This window comes from Fulmarus glacialis, unplaced genomic scaffold, assembly GCF_000690835.1.
Source record: "Fulmarus glacialis isolate BGI_N327 unplaced genomic scaffold, ASM69083v1 scaffold30812, whole genome shotgun sequence".
In the NCBI taxonomy this organism is placed as follows: Eukaryota; Metazoa; Chordata; class Aves; order Procellariiformes; family Procellariidae; genus Fulmarus; species Fulmarus glacialis.
Genome location: NW_009200283.1, coordinates 43901 through 64099, shown reverse-complemented (window position 1 = coordinate 64099; position 20199 = coordinate 43901). Strand labels below are relative to the sequence as shown.

The 20199-nt window shown below is 45.2% G+C and overlaps 1 protein-coding gene across 1 annotated transcript in view; it reads right to left on the bottom strand.

Annotated features, from left to right (window-relative positions):
• The window catches only part of LOC104073687 (ATP-binding cassette sub-family A member 1-like), a 77919-nt gene that overhangs the window by 29602 nt on the left and 28118 nt on the right, over nt 1–20199 (bottom strand). Inside the window, 6 exon segments of the mRNA XM_009573557.1 lie at nt 268–384; nt 1077–1216; nt 1800–2040; nt 6569–6655; nt 14413–14604; nt 18742–18863. Of these exon segments, the coding sequence (XP_009571852.1) occupies nt 268–384; nt 1077–1216; nt 1800–2040; nt 6569–6655; nt 14413–14604; nt 18742–18863 (899 nt within the window).

The window sequence follows — 20199 nt, the reverse complement described above, 5'->3', positions numbered from 1 at the left end:
CCCATTTCCCCACAGATTAGGCAGATTAGAGGCAGATTAGAAACAGGTGTTAAACATACACTGCTCCTGTTTGCAGCAGGTTGTTACATGAAGGAAGGAATGCCAAGCATAATGCAAGATTGGTACAATGACAGTGTGTTTCAAGAAGGTGTCCCATCAATACTATTTATCTGCACAGCTCAGCTCTGAAGCACCATCTAAAATAAATATTTCATCACTTATTGCAGAAGACGACAGTGGTGGTTCTGGCCAGGACAGCATACTGACCCGAATGAGATCCATTTCCTGACTACTTTCCATAAACGTCCAAATCTTCGGGCTTATCTCCTCCCACATGCCCCCGAGGTCACGAAACACACCCAGCTCCTGGAACGTCCTGTTCACCTGTTGGCAAAGAGGAGAGGAAGGTTATTTCCAAAAGCTGGCAGAGATCCACTGCGGGATGAGAAGGTGCATTGACCCGTCAAGCGAAGTACTGAGTCTTGCTTATATTCTAACAGCAGCTCAGCTTCTGCAAGGACCAGAGTAGGGAAAATCAAGTGCACTTGGAAGGAAAACAACAACAGGGAGTGTGGATGCCTGTGGCTGAGCACTGCCTTTCAAGGCTTGGTGGAGAATGACTCTGCCTTGGAGATGAAGGGCACACAGAGGCAGCCCCTCCCCATGTGCTAGAAGAGTCTTGCTGAGGGAGCGTGGGGAATTAGAGAGCACATTAGGTAAACCACGATCGGAAATGATTAAGGATCCGCTGACCAGCCTGCAGTGGAGGAGAGGAAGGACACCTGAAGGCTTATCAAGGTCTTCCCCACTCCCACATCAGAGATGCAAAGCCTGTGGATAATCAAAAGGCACCAGCAGGAAAGCTTCCAACTAAGTCTAGAAAAAGAGTTCAGCCTGGCCTTTTCTCCTTGAGCCTTCAACAGCAAGTGCATTGGAGGTGAGAGACTAGGGAGGCTGTGCTTTGCAGGCAATCCTTTCTAGGCTTGTGTTTGGGCCCAGTTTAACACAGAGCAGCTAAGCTGCACAGCCAGAGGACATACCTCATTCTACATATCAAAGGATAGGGCTAGAGTTACCTCAGTCATGACCTTCCTTATGGCTGGTGTGTCTGGAGTGTACAAGATCTTTCCAATCAGCAAGGGTTTCAAAGCCCTCCAGATAATCCTGGAAAGCGGGCTGGATTCCAGGTTCTTCATCAGCTCATTGCAGTAGGGTGCTGAGGAGAAAAGGACAAGGGTGAGTGGCTGATCAGCACAGTGACAACTGCAGAAGGCATATGCCCCACTTGTGTGGGCTTTAAGGACAGTCACAGCTGAAAGCACAGCATTTGTCAGACAACAAAAACCATCCTCTACTGCAAAGCTCCACAAAAAGCCCCTTTCAGTCCAAGTCTCCTCGGTCTGCCCAGCAAACATGGAACACGCAGTAGCCTCCAGCATTGAGAGCCACACTGCCAGTTCTGCACCGCTCCCACAACCCCACTGCATGGCACAAGCAAAATTTGTCCAGAAAAGGCCAGATTTCCAAAGGCTGCACATGACTGTGCTCCCTCTCCCCCTGAAGGAGGTCCACTGCGCAGCCTTTTGTGGACTCTACACAAGGCCCTTGGGAATCCCTTGCATGTTGATATGCTGGCCTTAAGGGCACGTGCAGGAGGTGCATGCGCATGCCTTTCTAAAACAGCAGAAGGTATGCTGTCCCTCAGGACCACCTGCTTTGATCTGTGGAAGTTTGAGAAACACTAGCAATGACAGCCATGAAGTAGATGGGACCTTAGGCCATGCCAGGGTTACACTTACTTGTGGAGTTATCATAGAAGTTAGTTACATCATCTTCAGTGCTGTTGCCTCCGAACAGCGCTTTGTAATTGTTATCCTCATACCAGTTGAGGGATTTAATTTTGAGCCCTCCACCTTCAGGATGGCCACACACAATGCGTGACACAGCCTGGTAGATCTGCGTAGAGGAGTTTGAGGCATTCACGTTCGTCAGGAACATCACCTCTTGCCTCATGTCGCTCCAGCTCTTCATGCTCAGCAACTGGAGGGGGAAGTGGGAGAAGAGAGTGGAAGCAGGGATAGGCACAGGATTAGCAAAAGGAGAAGATCTTGCCACTCTCCTTCAAATCACACATCTGTTTTTGAACAGATGAGAATCCCCTTGAAAGCAACATCAACAGTAAAGACCAGGGAAAGCACATTTCCCCCCGCCACAGTGGGAGAATGTAGAGGGAGGTCTCTTCTGTGCATGCACAAGGAATGTGTCCTTGCTGAGCTCTTTATTCTTAAGTTTTCTCCTCCAGTGCTGTGGGTGGTTCCTGCCCTCCCTGCCCTCCCACGTGGATGCTACTTCTCCTGGTTGCACAATGGCTCACATTCCAGTGAAGTCCCCTCGCGCCAGGTGGGGTGGGGAGCATCCAGTCAGAAGAGGGAGTAAGGAACAAATCAAAGTGAGTGCAGCTCATGGGACACAGGCTGGATGAGCTGCAGGCCCCAGCAGTGTCACCTGGCACAATTCCACCAAGGTCAGCAAGCCTCCGCCGACTTACCAGGCAGCCAGTTTGACCTCCTAGATCAGTATCGCTTGTCCCTACCCCAGCACCACCCTGCCCCGTTGTCAACAGCATTCCCAAAAAACTCTTCAAAACAAGCCCAGCTGCAGCCTGGAGCCTGATCACAGCATGAGCTGTGCATGCAGCCAGCCACAGCAGGGAGCCTTCTCCTGCCCAACCGGCCTGACACCAGGCTTGAGGTGACAACGCACAACTGGCGGGGAAGACTGGTACTTCCAGACTCATTTGTCTGGCATAAGCATCAACCTGCAATATGTCATGAATAAAAGCACCAGGCGCTCAGCCTGAGACACTCATTGCATTAACATCGCCATACTCGGAGGCATGGCCAAGCTCACCACAACAGAAAAAGCAATGCACCTCCATGAGCACTGGTTTCAGGCTACACTCAAGCATTGCTCTCAGACTCCCTGTCTGGAGATGTAAGAACATTAGCAGAGCTGTGTCCATACAGACTAGAAGTCTGTTTATCTCAGTAACCTCTGTGATGGTGACAGTAAGTGGACGTTAGGAAAAAATAAGGCAAGGGCAAGAATGTAGGATACTTCCCCCAAGTAACCTTCCAGCTTCCATTTATTTTCAGCTCAGGGAACTTCTATTTCTTAACCCCCAATGAATTTCTTCCATGGTAAACTCCTCGAGTTTTGAACATCCACAAGTATTCAACATCCAACACATCACTGGAAAGAACCTCCTCTCCCCTCTCCTTAACTTAGCTATGGTTAGCTCCATTAGGTGCCATGTTTTTTGTACTGGAAGAGACAGTGAACATTCAATCTCTATGTCTTTTTTCTGGGCCACTCAACTCTATAGACCTCTGTCATATCCCCAACTCATTTCTTTTCCAAGCTGACAAGTCCCAGCCTACTCCCTGGTTCCTTGTGTGAAAGTCATTCCACTTCTATATGTCCTAACTGCCCTTCTCTGAACTTCTTCCAGTTCTGCTACCCCTTTTTGGAGAGGAAAGGCCTACATCTGTATTCCACATCCACAGTTTCATATATTGTCACGGTAACATCTTACAGCTGGCTCTCCATCCTTTTTTAAATCTTTTCTAGCATTTGATCTGATTTCTTGACTGCTACTGAAATATCAGGTGACATTAACTTAATGCTGCAACATGCACTAGCAAGGGCAAGCTGAGCTGCTGAGACACGTATTTGTAACTGCTCATCAGCTGCATCTCAGAAACAACTTTGGATGCCGTGGCCCAACTGCCACAGGGTCAGTCAAAGACAATAACAGGGTCAGTCAAAGACCATCTGCCAGTTTTGCTCACTGTCTATTGGTTTTGTCACCTTTGTTTAAATAAAATGCAGATAATCAACGTCTAGGACAGCTGGCAAAGCCAGCCAGCAGCAATGCAGAAAGCGATGGTGTGCTGGAACAATTAAATCCAAATTCGCCCAAGGAAAGCACACCCAGAGACTCTGGCCTTACACCGGGAGGCAAGCCTGACCCTTTGAGTTCACCTGTAGCAGTGTGCATGCTTTAGATGTGCCAACATCTGGACAAAAATTCTTGATGCTAAACAACAGCTACTATGTGTCACACAAGGAGCCTCTATTTTTAGCTGCCTGAAAACACATGACATATTGATATGATGGAAGACAGCTGTGAGAACAGCTAGAGCCTGGGGATTCAGTACGTGTGTCCAGAGTGACTGCTTCAAGTGTACTTTCATTTCCTCGCTACTCACTGCTGCCTTTGTCTGCACCCTGGTGCCACTCAATCTGGCTCCACAGGTTCACGGTGACTGACAGGACACTAGCATCATGGGACATGAATGAAAAAAGTGTCAGACAATAGCTTTTGTTGGTTACATATGCTCATGGGGATTTTTGGATCTGATGATTCCTCACCCAAAAGGCCAAGGCTGCATTTCAGGTGTGACAGTTGGAGTGTCCAATTCAAAGGGACCCCTTGGGGAGTTTTTGGTAAAACAGCTGATTTTTCCTCAGCAAAAAGTCAACTGCTTTAGCTAAAGTACACTAGTAACTCCCTAACATGAGCAAAGGTACACAAATAGAAAGTGCAGCTAATTCCCACGAACGTATGAGATGTTAACCACCTTGCAGAGGGATTGCATTAGCAAATACATTTTTACACATAATTTTAAAACAGTTTGAGCAAGGAGCTTTGTTTCCCCTTTGGCACCAGCAGCTTTACAACTGACACGCAGAGCTGCTCTCCTCACACCACTGGAAGCAAGTATCTCATGTGAAGCGTTACTGAGCTATTTCTTCTCCCAGACATCAGACCTGGCTCTCTAAGCGTTTCTTAATAGTTGCCCTTGCTCTTGGTGTTTAATCTGCCCTCCTAGGTTGATTTAAAGAGCCCAGGGACACAGATCCAATCCATCCCGTACTCAGAGACAAATATTTTGTCCAGACCATTCTCTAATTAAAATTCCTTGCTAGAAAGGCTCCTAGACATGGCACAAACAATAGTTCTCTCCACCCCCTCGAGCTGCTGCCCTTCGAAACAAGGGAGCAAGTCCCTCCTTTTCACACAGAAATCAGCCTGCCAGACAATAAGAAGTAACTTTCGGTCAAGCCATCTGGAGCAGCTCACGCTGTACGAAGAGGAAAAAAGCTGCCTTTGTTTCCACAGCAATAGGGCAGAATAAAAGGTAGTCCTACCCAGAACAGCTGCCAAGCAAAAGGCACGTTACCCTGGGACGTTTTCAGCCACATCAGCAAACTGAGTATCACATGGTTTCAATTATTTTTATCCCAGACACGAAAAAAAGGCAAGCTTAAGTGACATAACGGGAAACAGCTGTAATCAAACTCTGAAGGGCAGCTTCCCTGCTAGCAGCAAGAGCTCTGCCACGGTCTTAACTGAAGCTGATCCTGGAATCATCTTAATTTCACTGTAAATGGGACCCGGCGGCAGGTTGTGGGAGGGATGCGTGCCAGGAATTGTTGGCTGGCATGGCGCTGGCTCCCGGCAGCCGCCCCTCCGTGGGAGTGGAGCGCACGCTAACCTGAAGTGACCCGCTCTTGTGCGTGCTCTCGGAGGTTACTGCCGTTCACGGCTCTGAGCTCTCTCGCTCTGATGCAAAGAGAGAAGACTAGCGAGGGGGAGGAGGAGGAGGCAGCATTGTTTAGTTTAGATGGCTGTGATTTCTGCTTCAGGGAGAGAATGTTTTTGCCTAGTAGCAGCACTTCGAAGTCAAAGCCAGCCAAAAAGCAACTAAGATAATTTTCTGGCTCAAAAAAAATTCCCAGTTTTGGACTTCTGACTCATGCTAGGCATGCAGGGCTTTTTTCTTAATCCATTGTTTCACCTGCAAAAACAAATACTTATAGTCTCTATAATATCACTTTGCTTCTGCAAATCGCTATTTATGTTTTGCCAGAGCCTTTCTCAGCCAGTGTTGTGATGCCATTGCACTGAGTGCCCCACAAAGACTGGAAAACAATCTCTGCCCCGAAAAGCTAGTTAGACAAAGAGCAAACAGTAGCCTATAGCTACTAATTTCGATTAGAACAGCCACAACATCTCTTCCACATGCCGTATCCTCACCACACCCAGAGACCAGTAGATACAACCAAGTAACACCCCTGACATGGTTGGCAACTGAGTGAAAAAAACTAGAAAGGAGGCAAAACTCCACAAGTAGTTTGCAAGGCACTGCTAGGCAGCAGATGTATTGCAAGCCCAACAGTTGTGCCACTGCTGAGAAGGCAAAGAAATTTTCCTCCTCCTCCCATGAGGACTCAATTCCTCCTCCTCCCATGAGGACTCAATCTTTAGTCACATATCTGATAAACTCCTATGGTGTTTGTAACTTGAAGGGCCAAGGGGTTGCAAAGCGCATGCTGCCTCTACTGACACAGGGAGAACGGCTGTAGGATGGGGGGAATTTTCAAAGCAAGCCAGGGATTTGACTCTGAGTTGCACCAGGGAGACTCGTGCTTCTTGTGCTCGATTGCAGGCTAAGACAAAAACCACAGTGACGTGTTCTCCTGACACGAAGGAGCTCCTTACCTCTTTAACAAGCTTCCCAAGGCTCTCTCTCAAAGCTTCCACAGTTTCTGACAGATCATGCAAGGAGGAATTGAAAGAAACTCGTCTCTGCAGGAAGAGAGAAAAGGAAACTAGAAGTCACTGCAAGGCACAAAGAAATTAAAACTCTTGTAAACATTCTTGTAAAAAAGAGTAGTAAGGACTGTTTACACGGCAAAATGCTTGATGGGGAAGACAGAACTGGCTTTCTGTGCAACCTTGAGCTTAAAATACCCAGGGCTTCAGCACCCCACAATGCCATGGGGACACTCCTTTCCTTCCTCACAGGTTAGGTACGCAGATGCCATAACCAGAACCATTCCAACAAAGTGCTGAATGCATGCATGCATGTACACTTACAGTGCAAAGGATGGCTTGCATTCCAGGTCACAAAACAAGCACAGCCTACAGGACAGCATGTGGACAGACCTGAAATCCTGCAAGCCAGTGCTAAGAAGGGGATGCAAAGTCTACACAAGCTTGGTAGACACAAGCTTTCAGTGGGACTCCAAAGATACCAGCTCAGATACGAAGAACTCCTGCTGCAGTGTTGTCCTGGTTTCGGCTGGGATAGAGTTAAATTTCTTCCTAGTGCTGTGTTTTGGGTTTAGAATGAGAAGAATGTTGATAACACACTGATGTTTTCAGTTGTTGCTAAGTACCCTGTCAGGGACAACTACCCTCTGCTACCAAGCTAGACTGGGAGGGAGCACAGCCAGGACAGCTAACCCAGCAGGCCAATGGGGTATTCCATACCATGTGATGTCATGCTCAGTATATGAACGGTAGGCGTGATCCAGGAAGTAGCGATCGCTACTTGGTTATCGGTCAGCGCGGGTGGTGAGCAATTGCATTGTGCATCACTCATTTTGTATATTCTATCATTATCATTATTATTTTCCCTTTTCTGTTCTATTAAACTGTCTTTATCTCAACCCATGAGTTTTTCTCACTCTTACCCTTCCGATTCTCTCCCCGTCCCACGGAGGGGGGAAGGAGCGAACAAGCAGCTACGTGGGGTTTGGCTGCCTGCCAGGTTAAACCACGACAAGTGTACATCATCTTCATGACTCAAGTCCTCCCATCAGGCCTTGACGCTTTTTATCTAAACCAAGGGTATATTTTAAAACAACCAACTTCCATGAAACAGTTGACACTCACCATCATCACAAGAGAAAGACTGACAGGTTTCCAGAAGTGGAAGTCACAGCTTTCAAGAAACTATTTGCTTTAGGCAGGGAGTCACACTGAAGACAACTCCTTGTTTCCAGTTGCTCTACATGTAACTGGTGGGCCTGGGTTTTGGTTTGCGGGGTTCTTTTTCCCTCCTGTTCACATAACTGGATTATTTTGCATCGGAAACATTTGGACGCAATCCTTCTTTCAAGGGAATGAAGATTAAAATAATTTCCTAAGATTTCAAGTTAGCAGCTACACATTGCAGCATTTGAAAGCATGCTAAAGTTACAGCATTATGACATACAGAAGAACAGCCAAGGCCTTTGATTTTAGCATACATCTTTCGGGCTGAAGCTTTTCATTTTCACATCTTTCCTGGGGTAATTTCTGGAAGCAAAGTCTGGAGGCTTTCACGTGTTCTAGTTGATTTGCTGGAAGGTGATAAGACCTGGTCAGCGCCAGCTGGTGTAAATGGGCACTGTTCCACTGATCTGCCAGTGCATTTAAGACCCAGCTAACTTTTCAGAGTGCTCAGTTAGTGCCTGCTCCAAAGGCAGTTGCAAATTCAGGGAGGGTCTCTATAACCTCTGTGGATTTCTACTAAACGCAGTCCTTAAGGATCGGATAAATCAAAACACATCATTAAGGCTAAAAGAAAAGCAATTCAAACTCCCCACAGGCTAAGACCTTCAAGACATATTTAAAGAAATACAGTCAGCAAATATAAAAGCTACATAGCTACACTACCACTTCAGCAACAAGACGAGGTAGAAAGTCCTAGGTTCATGCATAACAGTAGATGTGTTTGTTCAGCTCCATGTACCTCATCAAGCTCTACACAGATTTGTGTTGTTCACTGTGTTCAGAAGTGATTCAGGGACAGGATGGCTGAGGAAGAGTTGATGATACTAGTTGGTTCACAACAGGGAAAAGTAAAGTGAAGTGAAAAGCCAATTGCAAAGGATTAGTGAAGGGCCTCATGCTGACACACTATAAAGTGCCAGATGAAATTCAGTGCTGCAAAGTAAAGTACATAGGGAGAAAACAGTTCTACGTTAAGATATGCTTTGGTGGCTCTCAACTAGCTACTGCCACTTAGAAAGGGAGATCTTAGAATTACAGTGATAAGACAGATCAACATCAATATAAACCCACGGTGCAATCCCAGTTCCCAAGTACTATGTACAATTTTGTGTCCTCTGTCTCTGAAGGAACACGAGTACAGAAAAAGGCCACAAGTATGATTCAAGATAAGAATGGCTTCTGAAGGAAGAACAATAGACCACAGTCCCTCCAATGGGACCTGTAATGACAAATAGAGGTTACAACAGAGGTCTGTAGAATTACAAGTGGGATGGAGAATTGGCGACAGGCGACGATTGCTCACTGTGCCTCACCATACAGGACTAGAGGGCTTCCAGCGAAAAGATCAGTTTAAAACAAACCAAAGGAGCTACTGCACACACAACTTAGTCAAAATGGGAAATTCTGTAGATGTTATGCAATGCTGAAGGTACTGAAAGTTAACGTGGGTTTGAGAAAGTCTTAGAAGAATTCATTAAAGAAGAACAAGCTTACCAAGTGCTACTAAACGCCAAGATCCCAGCAGTAGCTGAGAAAGTCTGAGTTGCAAGCTACTGAAGAACAGGACATTACATTGAGGAAATGTTACTATATGCTTGCCCCATGCCTGCATTCTTTTGCATGCCTCCATTATGGGCCACTGCTGGACTAGCACTGAGGGGACACAGACTTTGGTCTGACCCAGTATGCAAGTCTTAGGTGATTCAAGGAGCTTGCAAACCTTACCCTGAAATGTGAGGAGAACCACCAATCCTTTCACACCCCACCACCCTGACCTTTCTACCCTAAGAAATTCATTCAATGAACTAAAAAGTTCATTTCTCACCAGAACTTGCAATGATGCCATTGCTATGGAGGGAATTTTGCTTTCTTTACCACCACCCTTTGCAGCCTAACACCCACTCAGGGAGCCTCTCACTAGTCGTATCTCCAGAGATAATGACAAAAATCAGTCACAAGTGGCCAGTCTTCTTTGTACAGATGAGCATATCATGAATTTCCGTGGAAAATAACTTTTTGCAGTGGCTCGTTACCTTCCATAAGAGCCCTCTAAATTCACAGCAGCTCCAGTAAGGTTGGTCCCATTGTGAAAGCGTCTTTAGTAGGTACCTGCACTACATCTTGGGGAAGGGAGTAATGACTCCTTTTCTGGTGAAATGCAGCAAAAACATCACCTGTCCTTTCTAGGCACACTGTGGAAAGACAAAGTTCTAGCAGGTTTTGAACAGAACTGCCCTGTACAATTACTGTGTAAGTGGCTGGCAAGTCATGCCTTCACCTAGACTTGTCTTTTGGGGCAGCCAACATCATAATACTCTTGAGGTACACGTTGCACTGAGTGGACTCTGTGTGCTTGTATGTGCATGCTACAAGACTTGAAATAGAGACAAATACTTGCGATGACTAGAGTTGACTGCACAGTCAAGACAAGCCTTGAGTAAGTCCATCCGTCAGCTCCTGCTACAAGGGATGGACAACTCTGTTTCTTTAACATACAGGAGAACGCATGTGTTTAAAGTGTTGGGAGGTCATAACAAAATTCAGCCACTGCCTGCATCATACAGCGAGCTGTTTCTGCTTAATGAGACCACTCTGCCATGGTTGCTTTGAAATAGGTATTACAACTTTATACTGATCTTAGCAGAAACTTTACGCTGAACTTTGCAGAAAAATCACGTGCTTTAAGCTTCTGCTTTTGTTTCCTGGGAGTGGAAGCCCCAAAGCACAGCTGCTTAAAAGCATGATATTATTGTGCTTGACTGAAACACTCTCAAAAGAGCAAGTAAAGCCACAAGTTCAGTTGCAGCATATATCTACATTAAGAAACCTTTTCTAAAGCTGTTTTTCAACTGGAATGCATTTATTATTCAATGCTTAGTTCATGCTAACCATATGACAAAATACCACCCGTATTACGAAGAGAGAAAAAACAATCGGATTTTCATGTGCTCACCCACACTCCTTCAAGGACCACTATAGAACACAAGCCACAACATATTTATGGCTTATTACAGACTCACATCACTGGAAGTGAGTGTGGCAAATCACTTCTTAGGCAGCGCTGCAGAGATGAAATCCCACGGGACCAATTTGAATTGTCTCTGTCATTTAACCCTCCCCCCAAATCATTTTCAAAACTGGGGAGATTTGCAGAGGGAAAGCTATCCCACAGACAGGTATTTTTATGATATAAGACAGTCCCCGCTCATCACACCACCCATCCAGTGGGACACTTCTGACTTACTGCCATTGCTCTTGCTAACGGAGGGTGCCTGTTACCTCTCCCAAACTGTGTAGTTCTTCCATGGGACAACTACTGGCCTAGCACAGGGGGAAAGCTGAAAAGCAAATTTGTGTGCATGCAGTTAGAGGTACTGTTTCGCAGTTGTTCTCAAACCAGCTTTTCCTGCCTCACTGTCTCACTGACTGCACCCAGTGCAAGGCAAACCTCAAGAAGAAAAGATGCGTCCACAAGGGGCTTGTACAAGATGTCCCCTAGTACTTGTCGTTGGCCAAAAGGCTTCAGAGAACGGATGAAGATTAACACGTGGGTCTTGGAAAAGGGAATTTGACTTTTTGAAACGCTGTTGCTTCTAGTGGAGTTGAATTCTCAGTCAAGAAGGAAAGCTGATCCTCTGCCTTGGTGCCCTGTGATCACTCCTGTGATATTCTGCTGGGTTTTGATCTAAACAGCCCAGCCCAAATACATTCTTACATAAGAAAGAATAAGGATACATGCTTTAACCTCCCTACCATGCCTCTACGTGCTTAGCTCTGTTTTCTCATCCTATAGAGCAGGCTAAATTGAAGTCATACAAAGGATCAGTGGCAGAGCTAGAAATCCTAGTGGAAAAATTTAATTAGAACTCTGTCTTAACTGTACTATTGCACTTTGGGCAATGCTCAAGCTGTTCTGCATAGAACTGATGAGCAGGTATGTAAAGAAAAGTGTTTATCTTTTGCCTTTCTTTTTAAAAAAACTTCCTTAACAGTGCTGTGACATTTAGAGCTTGTGCATTTCACTATGCACACACTTTAACTTCCTTTTTAAAACTGTGTTCTGTCCATAATTTGCTAATAATTACTGTTTTGCTGTGAACTGCATAGAACACTTACAGTTTCCCTCAGGCTGCAAATGCACACACACTTTAAGCCAGAAGAAGCACGCGTTGACATCAGCGTCTCAGCCTATACACATACACCCTGACCACTGGGTTCTCAATTTTGCACCCTCCCCTTCATGTTTCAGCACAAATGTTTTTGTAAGCATACAATCAGGTCAGTCACTTTTAACCCAGATCAATTCTGTGATGCAATTGTCTTGCAGAGAGAACAACAAACGGGAACGCACAGGGGCATGAACAAGAAGGTGGATGCTGGCCTTAGTCTTCTGGATTAAGATAGTTCAAGAAACTATAGCCACTCTACCTTCCAGACACTTGAGTGGCAAAAACTCCCGTTTTACTATTCGAGCCCTTGGTATTGAATTTACACAGCTCTTGCACACAGTTGCAAGTCCTTTTCACCCCAATTGTACTGACCTTATCATATTAAGATGCTGCCTCTCCATAAATCACAGGATGCTGCAACCAGTGGAGCCCAGGTCCTATTACATAAGCCAAAAACCTGCCTCTGAATTGCTGTTGCATGTGCATTTGATTTGGCCCTTACTTTTACTTACTAAAATGCCATGCTGTGAAGTACATCAAGGGGATTAAGCAAAAAAATTAAAAATAAATCTCTGGGCAAATTGTTGGCATTGGTTTACAGGCTCTGTAGTAGATACGGTGCATGCTAGCTTCAGCATGCACATCCAAGATTTGATCCACAGCGCCTTTAATGATAAGCTATGTCAAAAGCCTCCTTTGCTCATGAACAGTAAGTTCCCTCTCTGTTCAAAGATGTTACTGCATTTCTTAGCCTTTAAAGACACTAAGTTTCAAACATGTTGGTCCTGATCGTAGAGTTAATTTATTCATTTTGCATGGCCACATTGAAGCCAGTTGATTTTTATTTCACTCACTGATGCATACATTACAGCAGCTTAACTAGAGGGCAGCCTGTGACATTTTTCTGAAGAAAACTGTGGACCTTTACAAGACAGTGTACAATACACAGCAGGTTTAGAACTGCTGCCTTCTGGACTTGAACTTTTTTACCTCTGAAGCCAAAATCACGAGCCAGCTTCTCAGAAGTCCCCCAAAATTGCACATAATGTCTTAACCTACTTTGCTGTTGCCAAGTGGCACAGAGTAGCTTATGACTGCTTTCTTTCACCAACAAACGATAGATGTAACAACACAGATACACTCAGTACCTGCTTCTGTCAGCTAAACTGTAGAGTCTTCCATAAATGAGAAAAGCAAGACTGAGACTCCAGAGGGCCCAGAAGACCAATACTGAGTTGTACGACAGCTGGCTATTTTCATCCCATTCGGTGCCCAAAATTCTAGCATCCCTGAATGATTTATAGTAAATGCATGCATATACATCTAACTGAACACAAGAAACTGCTTGTAGCCATTCCTTTTCAAACAGCCCATCTTTATTATGGGGACAATTTTAGTGCTGTTACCTCATCTCTTAACACCTATGATTATCTTGCTCTTCCAGCAGGAAAGAAAAAATGCAGATGGAGGACACGTGGAAAACAGAAGATGAGCTGTGGAGAGAAGTTACCGACCACTATGTACTGCGCAGAAGAGTAATATGATTCCAGTACTTGATAATGACCCTCTTTGACTGGGGACAAAGCCAAGCAAGTGGTACATGACTTTCGGTCCCGAAAGGCTCACCAAATCTGGAAACTCACACAGCTGAAGTGTTTCCTTCTTCCACAGCAGACAATAGAGTGTTTGTTTCAGTGGGTAACAGAGTGGGTTCTGTGGTCCCTTCTTCTCTCTACTGATATTTCCAGCACTAGCTTCCTGAAACTTTTGTATTTTACCAAACACTGCGGACCTATAACAAAGCATCACGGGGTTTCCTAGATAAACAGCTAAGTCTGCTCCAGTCTCCAATCACCCCCTAAATAACGTATTTTCCTGAAGTTCGTTGAATTCTTGCTCCAAAACCCATTCAGTTTGTCAATCTTTGAAACAGGGCTTTAAAAATTGACTCTTCTTTGCACGAATTAAACCTGCTCAAAGGTTGTGGCTTGCCACTGGCTAGAAACTTCTGCACTCAGTGACCCCATAGTAAGGGCAGAGGGTGATGGTTTTAGCATGCAGCACAGGCCCGTCTAACATCTGGGCTCATTCCAGCCAAAACACAGCACCTGACCAAAACACAGGGACAACCAAGAGCCTGTTTGTTACTACGCAACATAAATATTTTCCTCTTGACAAATTGAACTGCAGACCGCACACATTTGCACTCCGCAAGTACCACACTGCAACAGGGAGGGTAAGAATGACAGGAAGAAGCAATGTTGTTCATGCTCTAGTGATAGAGACCATCTTTCTCCTTCCTTACGCCAATGAACAATTCACTCCGGAAATGCAGGGAAGAGTTCCTAGACTGAAAGGCCTAGAAAATGTCACAGGTGAGACCAGTGGACTCACCTGAAGGGGCTTCAACGGATTCAGGTTAGCACGGAGGGCTTGTTCAGCTGCATGGAGTTTTTCCTTTGGCAAGGTGCAAATGAAGGTTTCAGAGTCCATGGGCACCGTCTGATTTTGGATTGTAAGAAATTCAGACAGTGTTGAGCTATTGCAGAGATCTCGCAGTCTCATTCGGTAACCAGACACAATGACCTGGAAAAGCGGGGAAAGCATGTAAGTCTCCCTTCATGTAAGATTCATGGCACAAAATTGGTTATCACCTAGACAAAACCAACCATTCATAACATTTCCAGATAGAGGTAAGAGAGCATTTTTCTCTACAAATTGCATGGCCCTGACATGTGCGCAACTCAATTCCAAGAAAAACGTGTTTCCCTGCTGAGTATGTGGGGGAGAAGTCCTGGGGGAGGCAAGTCTCTCTCCACTTCTCCACACACAGAGCAGCAGTGATCCTGTCCTCCAGAGTAGCCATTTCCTTCAACCAAGGGCACACGCATTGCCCAATCTTCAGTCTTCTGGGAACTGAGCCACAGAGACAAAACAAGGCTTGTGACCAGACACAAGTCTGGCAAATGTATGTGAAGGGCAAAAGACCTATGTCCCAAACTCCTTAGATATGTCCGTGAGACACATTTTCTGTGCTGTTCTGGATCAGGATCACCTTCTCCCTTAGCTGTGAAGTATCTCTTCACTAACTGCTAAGAGAAAGGTTTTGCAGTGTTTTGGGACAGATATCAGTGAAAAAAATTATCTTACTGGCTGCAACAAACAAGAGATAAGATTCTACAGTCTTCTTTCACAGGCGTATTTTACTTAAGGTGATGGCTTGCTTGTCGATAACGTTTCCTAATCCACAAGCAACCACCTTATTCGTGAAAGAAATGCATAAAATCCCTCTGAATTATCACCAGTTGCTTTCAGACCTGATGGCCCAGTTTCTTTTAATACGGTCTTTTAATTTCTTTTAATAAGGATTTAGGTTTGCTGAACAACAAACAGGTACATGTCAAACAGGTGCACACTTCATAAAGGTGATAAACACAAGGAAAATCCAGAGTCTTCCATTGGAAATAATTTTTTGTTTGCCTTGGGGCTAGACAGAGGGAACAATTTCATTGTAAATGCACAGTGAACAACAGCCTTACACTTAATTTTTCTTCTTTCTGTTCTTTTGTAATAACCAGCGTGCATTGCCCAACTTCCAGCAACAACTAAAGAGGACTGATCTACATCCCAGAAGAGTTAATAGGTCCTGAATCATGCTGGTAAGTCTGAAAATTTTCCTGTCTTTCAAAACCAAAAGGGCATCAACAATCCGGGTGGAAAAAGCACCCTATGTTCAGAAAACAAGCAGATGGAACTGATAGGAGAGGGAAGAGATTTATAGTGCAACACTTGTGCAAACCTTTAACTTTAGTCTGCATGCACATGCCAAAAATAGGATGTTTCCATGCTGCATACTCGGCTGAATAAATGGGGTAGCTCTCACATCAAAAAGGCTGGCCTTTTGAAAAAGTTTGGGTGGGGTTTTTTTGCCAGCAGTGATACTACCACCATCACAGCCATGCTGAAAAGGGCATATTCCTGTGGCACTGGAATGACACTCAAGAGACTTGGGATCGGTCTAAAGCAGTTTCCCTGGCTGGACATACAGAAAACCAGTGTCTCCCAGTGCCTCGGTGCTCACTCAAAAAAGCAAAGGTGAACAGTCCTTCCACCATCCCCTGCATCTGTCCACCTTTTTCACTCGGATTTTAAGCTCTTTTGGAGAAAAGCCACTCTTTCACAACACAGTTTCCCATAGCACATGACCCTAGAACAAAGGCCCTACCTACCCCTCCAAACTAAAACACCCAGTCACACCAAGCCAATTCTCTGCAACCATTTCAAGTCATCTGAAGCCATGGTGTCTTCAACGGGCAAATATATTCTAAATGACAGGTTAAGTCCCCTAAGGACTCTCAAAATGCCAGGCTCATGTCTGAAAGCAGTCACAGGTGACTGTTTTATGCTCACAGGTCACATCATTCTCTCTTGGGACTGTTCCCGCTGTATGAACAGGGAGATTTGTTCCAGGCAGCGTATGCCCTGGCCATTACTATTCACTCCTCACTGCCATTAAACGCATCATTCTGCAGCTTTTCACAGGGATAGGAGCTACTCCTGCCATCCAAGCCACAGTTACAGCTGTCTGGCCATGCCTGGACAATGGCGGCATACTAGACTTGACTAGATAGCTGCCTGCCCACTGCTGATCCAAGCTCCTTCCAAAGCCCACACATTTCTGAGCACACCTGCCACTATGAGAGAAACACAAGGTTGAGCCACTCTGCCCCAGGAAGCCACATGCCCATCAAGCCAAGGCTTTGGCCATTTTTATGTATTTGCACTGTGTTCAGTATGCTGGATACACGACCCTGCTTGGCATGTTGGAGTACTGTCACTACAGTAACCAGGGAACAACAGTCTCATCTCCTTGGCAATCTCAGTTCCCTACTTACTTGCAAATCATAACTTCTGGGCTTGATGAACAACCACAGGACACTAACAGACTACAGGAGAAGGCTGTATTTGCTGTAAGAGGTTTGCATACACTGAGTAGGCCCTTCTATACCGCCTTCTGAATGAAGCTGTGACCCACTCATACAGTCAGAGACCAAACAACTATTGCCTATTAATACTGCAGTATTAACGCAGCTCAGTAGTGAGGTCAGATTTCCACCCCAGATCTCCAGCAAAATCAAAGGTGTCCATTTTGTTAAGTCAGATAAAGTCATCCTGCAGGAAGAGAGAGCTCTGCCTTTTCTATATTAGAAAAGTGCTCAAAGAAAGATCTGGTGGGCCACTGCCCTTCCTCTGCAGCTTACTGCCCTGTTGCTTAGGTTAGCTCTTCCTGCCATCCCAGAGCACACACCACTGCTAAGTCTAAACAACGTCACTCCCAATGTCCTGGCAGAATCAGCACAAGAATTCCACAAACAAGAACAAAGCTTAAAGCATTTAAGCAAGAACTAGCCGACTGATTACTCCTTCACCATCCTTCAGATATGTTATGTAGATAAAAGCTAAGCTTTTCTTCTCTTGCCAGTAGTTTTGCCATGTACAACCAATATAATATGGCAGTCACACGACCTAAGGTCAGAGCTAGCTTTTTGCCTCTTTGAAAATCTTTCTGCCTTTCCATCAGCTTAGGGAGAATGACTGTGGTGTTGGTGCTGAAGCCTTCTGGTTATTCTTGCAGAACCATCCGTAGCACAATTCTGTTTTAATCTAGCATGAATTTCAGGCAAATTAGTTTCAAGTATAACAAAACTTGCAGCCTAAAATGGGTAAGAATTCTTTTCCACTTTACTTTTTCTAGTGGAACATATCCTTAACTTGTAGGATTAATTATCAAACTGCACTAAAACGGATGGCTTGATAAAATTCACTGAAGAATGAGACAATGTGTGCGAAGGGGGACAGCATCTGTAACTACATGAAAGCGAAGTCTGAAAGGACTACTGATCAACTCAAAAGAAAAGATCTATCTGGAGTTGGGAAGCAGAATGGATTTCCTCTTCCTTTTGCACATCACCTTTTGCACTGCCTTAAGAGAACCACAGGTCTTCCTTTGATGTCTGAAGCAACCAGTTCTGACTTCTGCATTAGAAAGGGTGCTGGTGGACTAATTCATCCAGTGTAGCAAAAAACATGTTCTGAGCTTGGCAATGGCAGACAGCCATCCCAAGACAAGGGCTCCAGCCCACTGTCACCACTGCCCATGTTTATGAAGGCAATCATGGGAGCACTCGGGAGTTTCATTTGAGATCAGGACTCTCTTGTAGTACATAATGTACAACTGTCTGTCTTGAAGAGTTGGTCACAGACTGAAAAGCATGCCTCCTTCCGCTGCACAGGAATCTAAGGCAGAGCAACACATAGAAACCCTGCTCCAGTCCATGCTGAGTGACCAAACCACCACCCCATTTTTATTTCTACTCAAAGTACAACAGTTCAAATAGCACTAGCAATCTAATTAATGTTTTACTTGGGTTAAAAAAAAAAACAACAAAACAGGAAAGAAGAAATTCAATTTAGCCTTAAGGGTACTAGGCTATTTGCTTACATAGATCAAAACATTTGCATGTGGGTCTCAGAATCCTTTTACAGCTTACAACCAAATAAGACAGTAAATTGAGGGCAAGAGGGAAGAGAGAAGCACGGATTACATTTTCCTCTGTGTTCGTACAACACCTAGCACAGAGGGGTCCTGCACTGTGGATCTTGGCACTATGGTTAAACAAACAATAGACAAACATTATATTAGTGGTTGAAAGTGCTCTTTACCTGCTGGAGGTTGACCTCTGCATCCAGTAGCTCCTCTACTGCAGACGATGGCATGGACACATTACGATGGAGGAAGTCTGAGAATGTCTCGTTGTCAACCAGGAAATCCCGAAGTTTCAAGTCTGGAAAGTGACAAAACAAGCAACATTCTGGTCAGGGCGAAGCCAAAAGGAAACTCATGTGAGAGCTCTGAACAGGAAAAGCAAAGCTGACAAATGGGGGAGAGGGAATTACACCCTCTCCATAGCACAAAGGGAAAAGAGGAGCTGCTGGCAAAGTGCTCTGAAACTTGGCAGCTTTCAGAGACGTCAATCCATGATGTCTTATCTCAAAAAAAACAAAGAACCTTTAAAAACAACTCCCTTTAACATCATTAATTCAGCTCAATTTGCACATACATACACAGAAGCAGCAAGGCACACCAAGCTGATCCCCTGATCTGGGGTGAAACCTACTCCAGCATTAGCCTTCCACAAAGATTCAGCTTCACTTAATCGCTGTGCTGTTACTGAACATGGGACTGAGCTGGTGCATGGACCACTAAGGGATTTACTAGCCTGTATTTAATTATGTTAACAGTAGGCATACTCTAGCATAACTTTCAAAGTCTGACATACACAGACACACAGATAAAATACAGAATCGCACGCAGATCTTGGAAGCAATCTTAACCACTTAGCAAAATTTCTGCAAATGCTTTTTAATTTCCCAAAAGCTTCACCTTCTGAAGCCATTGCTGTTTCAGCTCTTGGCTTTCTAACAAATTTGTATCTCTGTCACAGCAGAGGGGAACCATCTGGAAATTATAATCCCTGTACACTACTGAAGTTCATAAACCTGGAGCTTAAGCAACTGACCCTGGCAATGTTTTGGGTTGTTTTGGTTTTTTTTTCAGAGAGAGGACAATTCTATCTTTACTATGCTTAAATAAACAGAAATGAGGAAAGCAGCTATGCCAGGAGAAGCTGAGAGAGCAAGTCTCATTGGATTTACCGAGTGAAGATTTCCAGGCTAAGCCAAGTCAACCAGCTAGGTGTCACGCTGCTTTTTCTACTCTAGGAAGAGAGGATGCCGTAGCCCACAGCAAACAGCGGAAAACAACGAGCTCTAAAGGGAAAGTAATGCAAGGGAGCGCCAAGAGTTTGTACCTTCCCCCCCCCTGTAGGGAACTGCTGTAACAGAACATTCCCACCCCCCCTCCCCCCCCCTTCATGTTTTTTGCTTAGCTGGACGGGTGATACCCTGAAGAAGCCCAACCCTCAGGAAAAAGTGCGCTGGGCACTCAGGGTGCCACCGGCGGTAACAGGGAGGCTGGCGGTCCGGGTGCCGCTTCTGCTTCCCAGGGCCCGAGCTCGGCAGAGCAGCCGGCGAGAGGACGAAGCCACGAAGCCACGCGCTCGGCTCTTGCAGCACCAAGCACGCGGGGGTTACTGGCGGTCATTGCTCTCTCGTCTACAT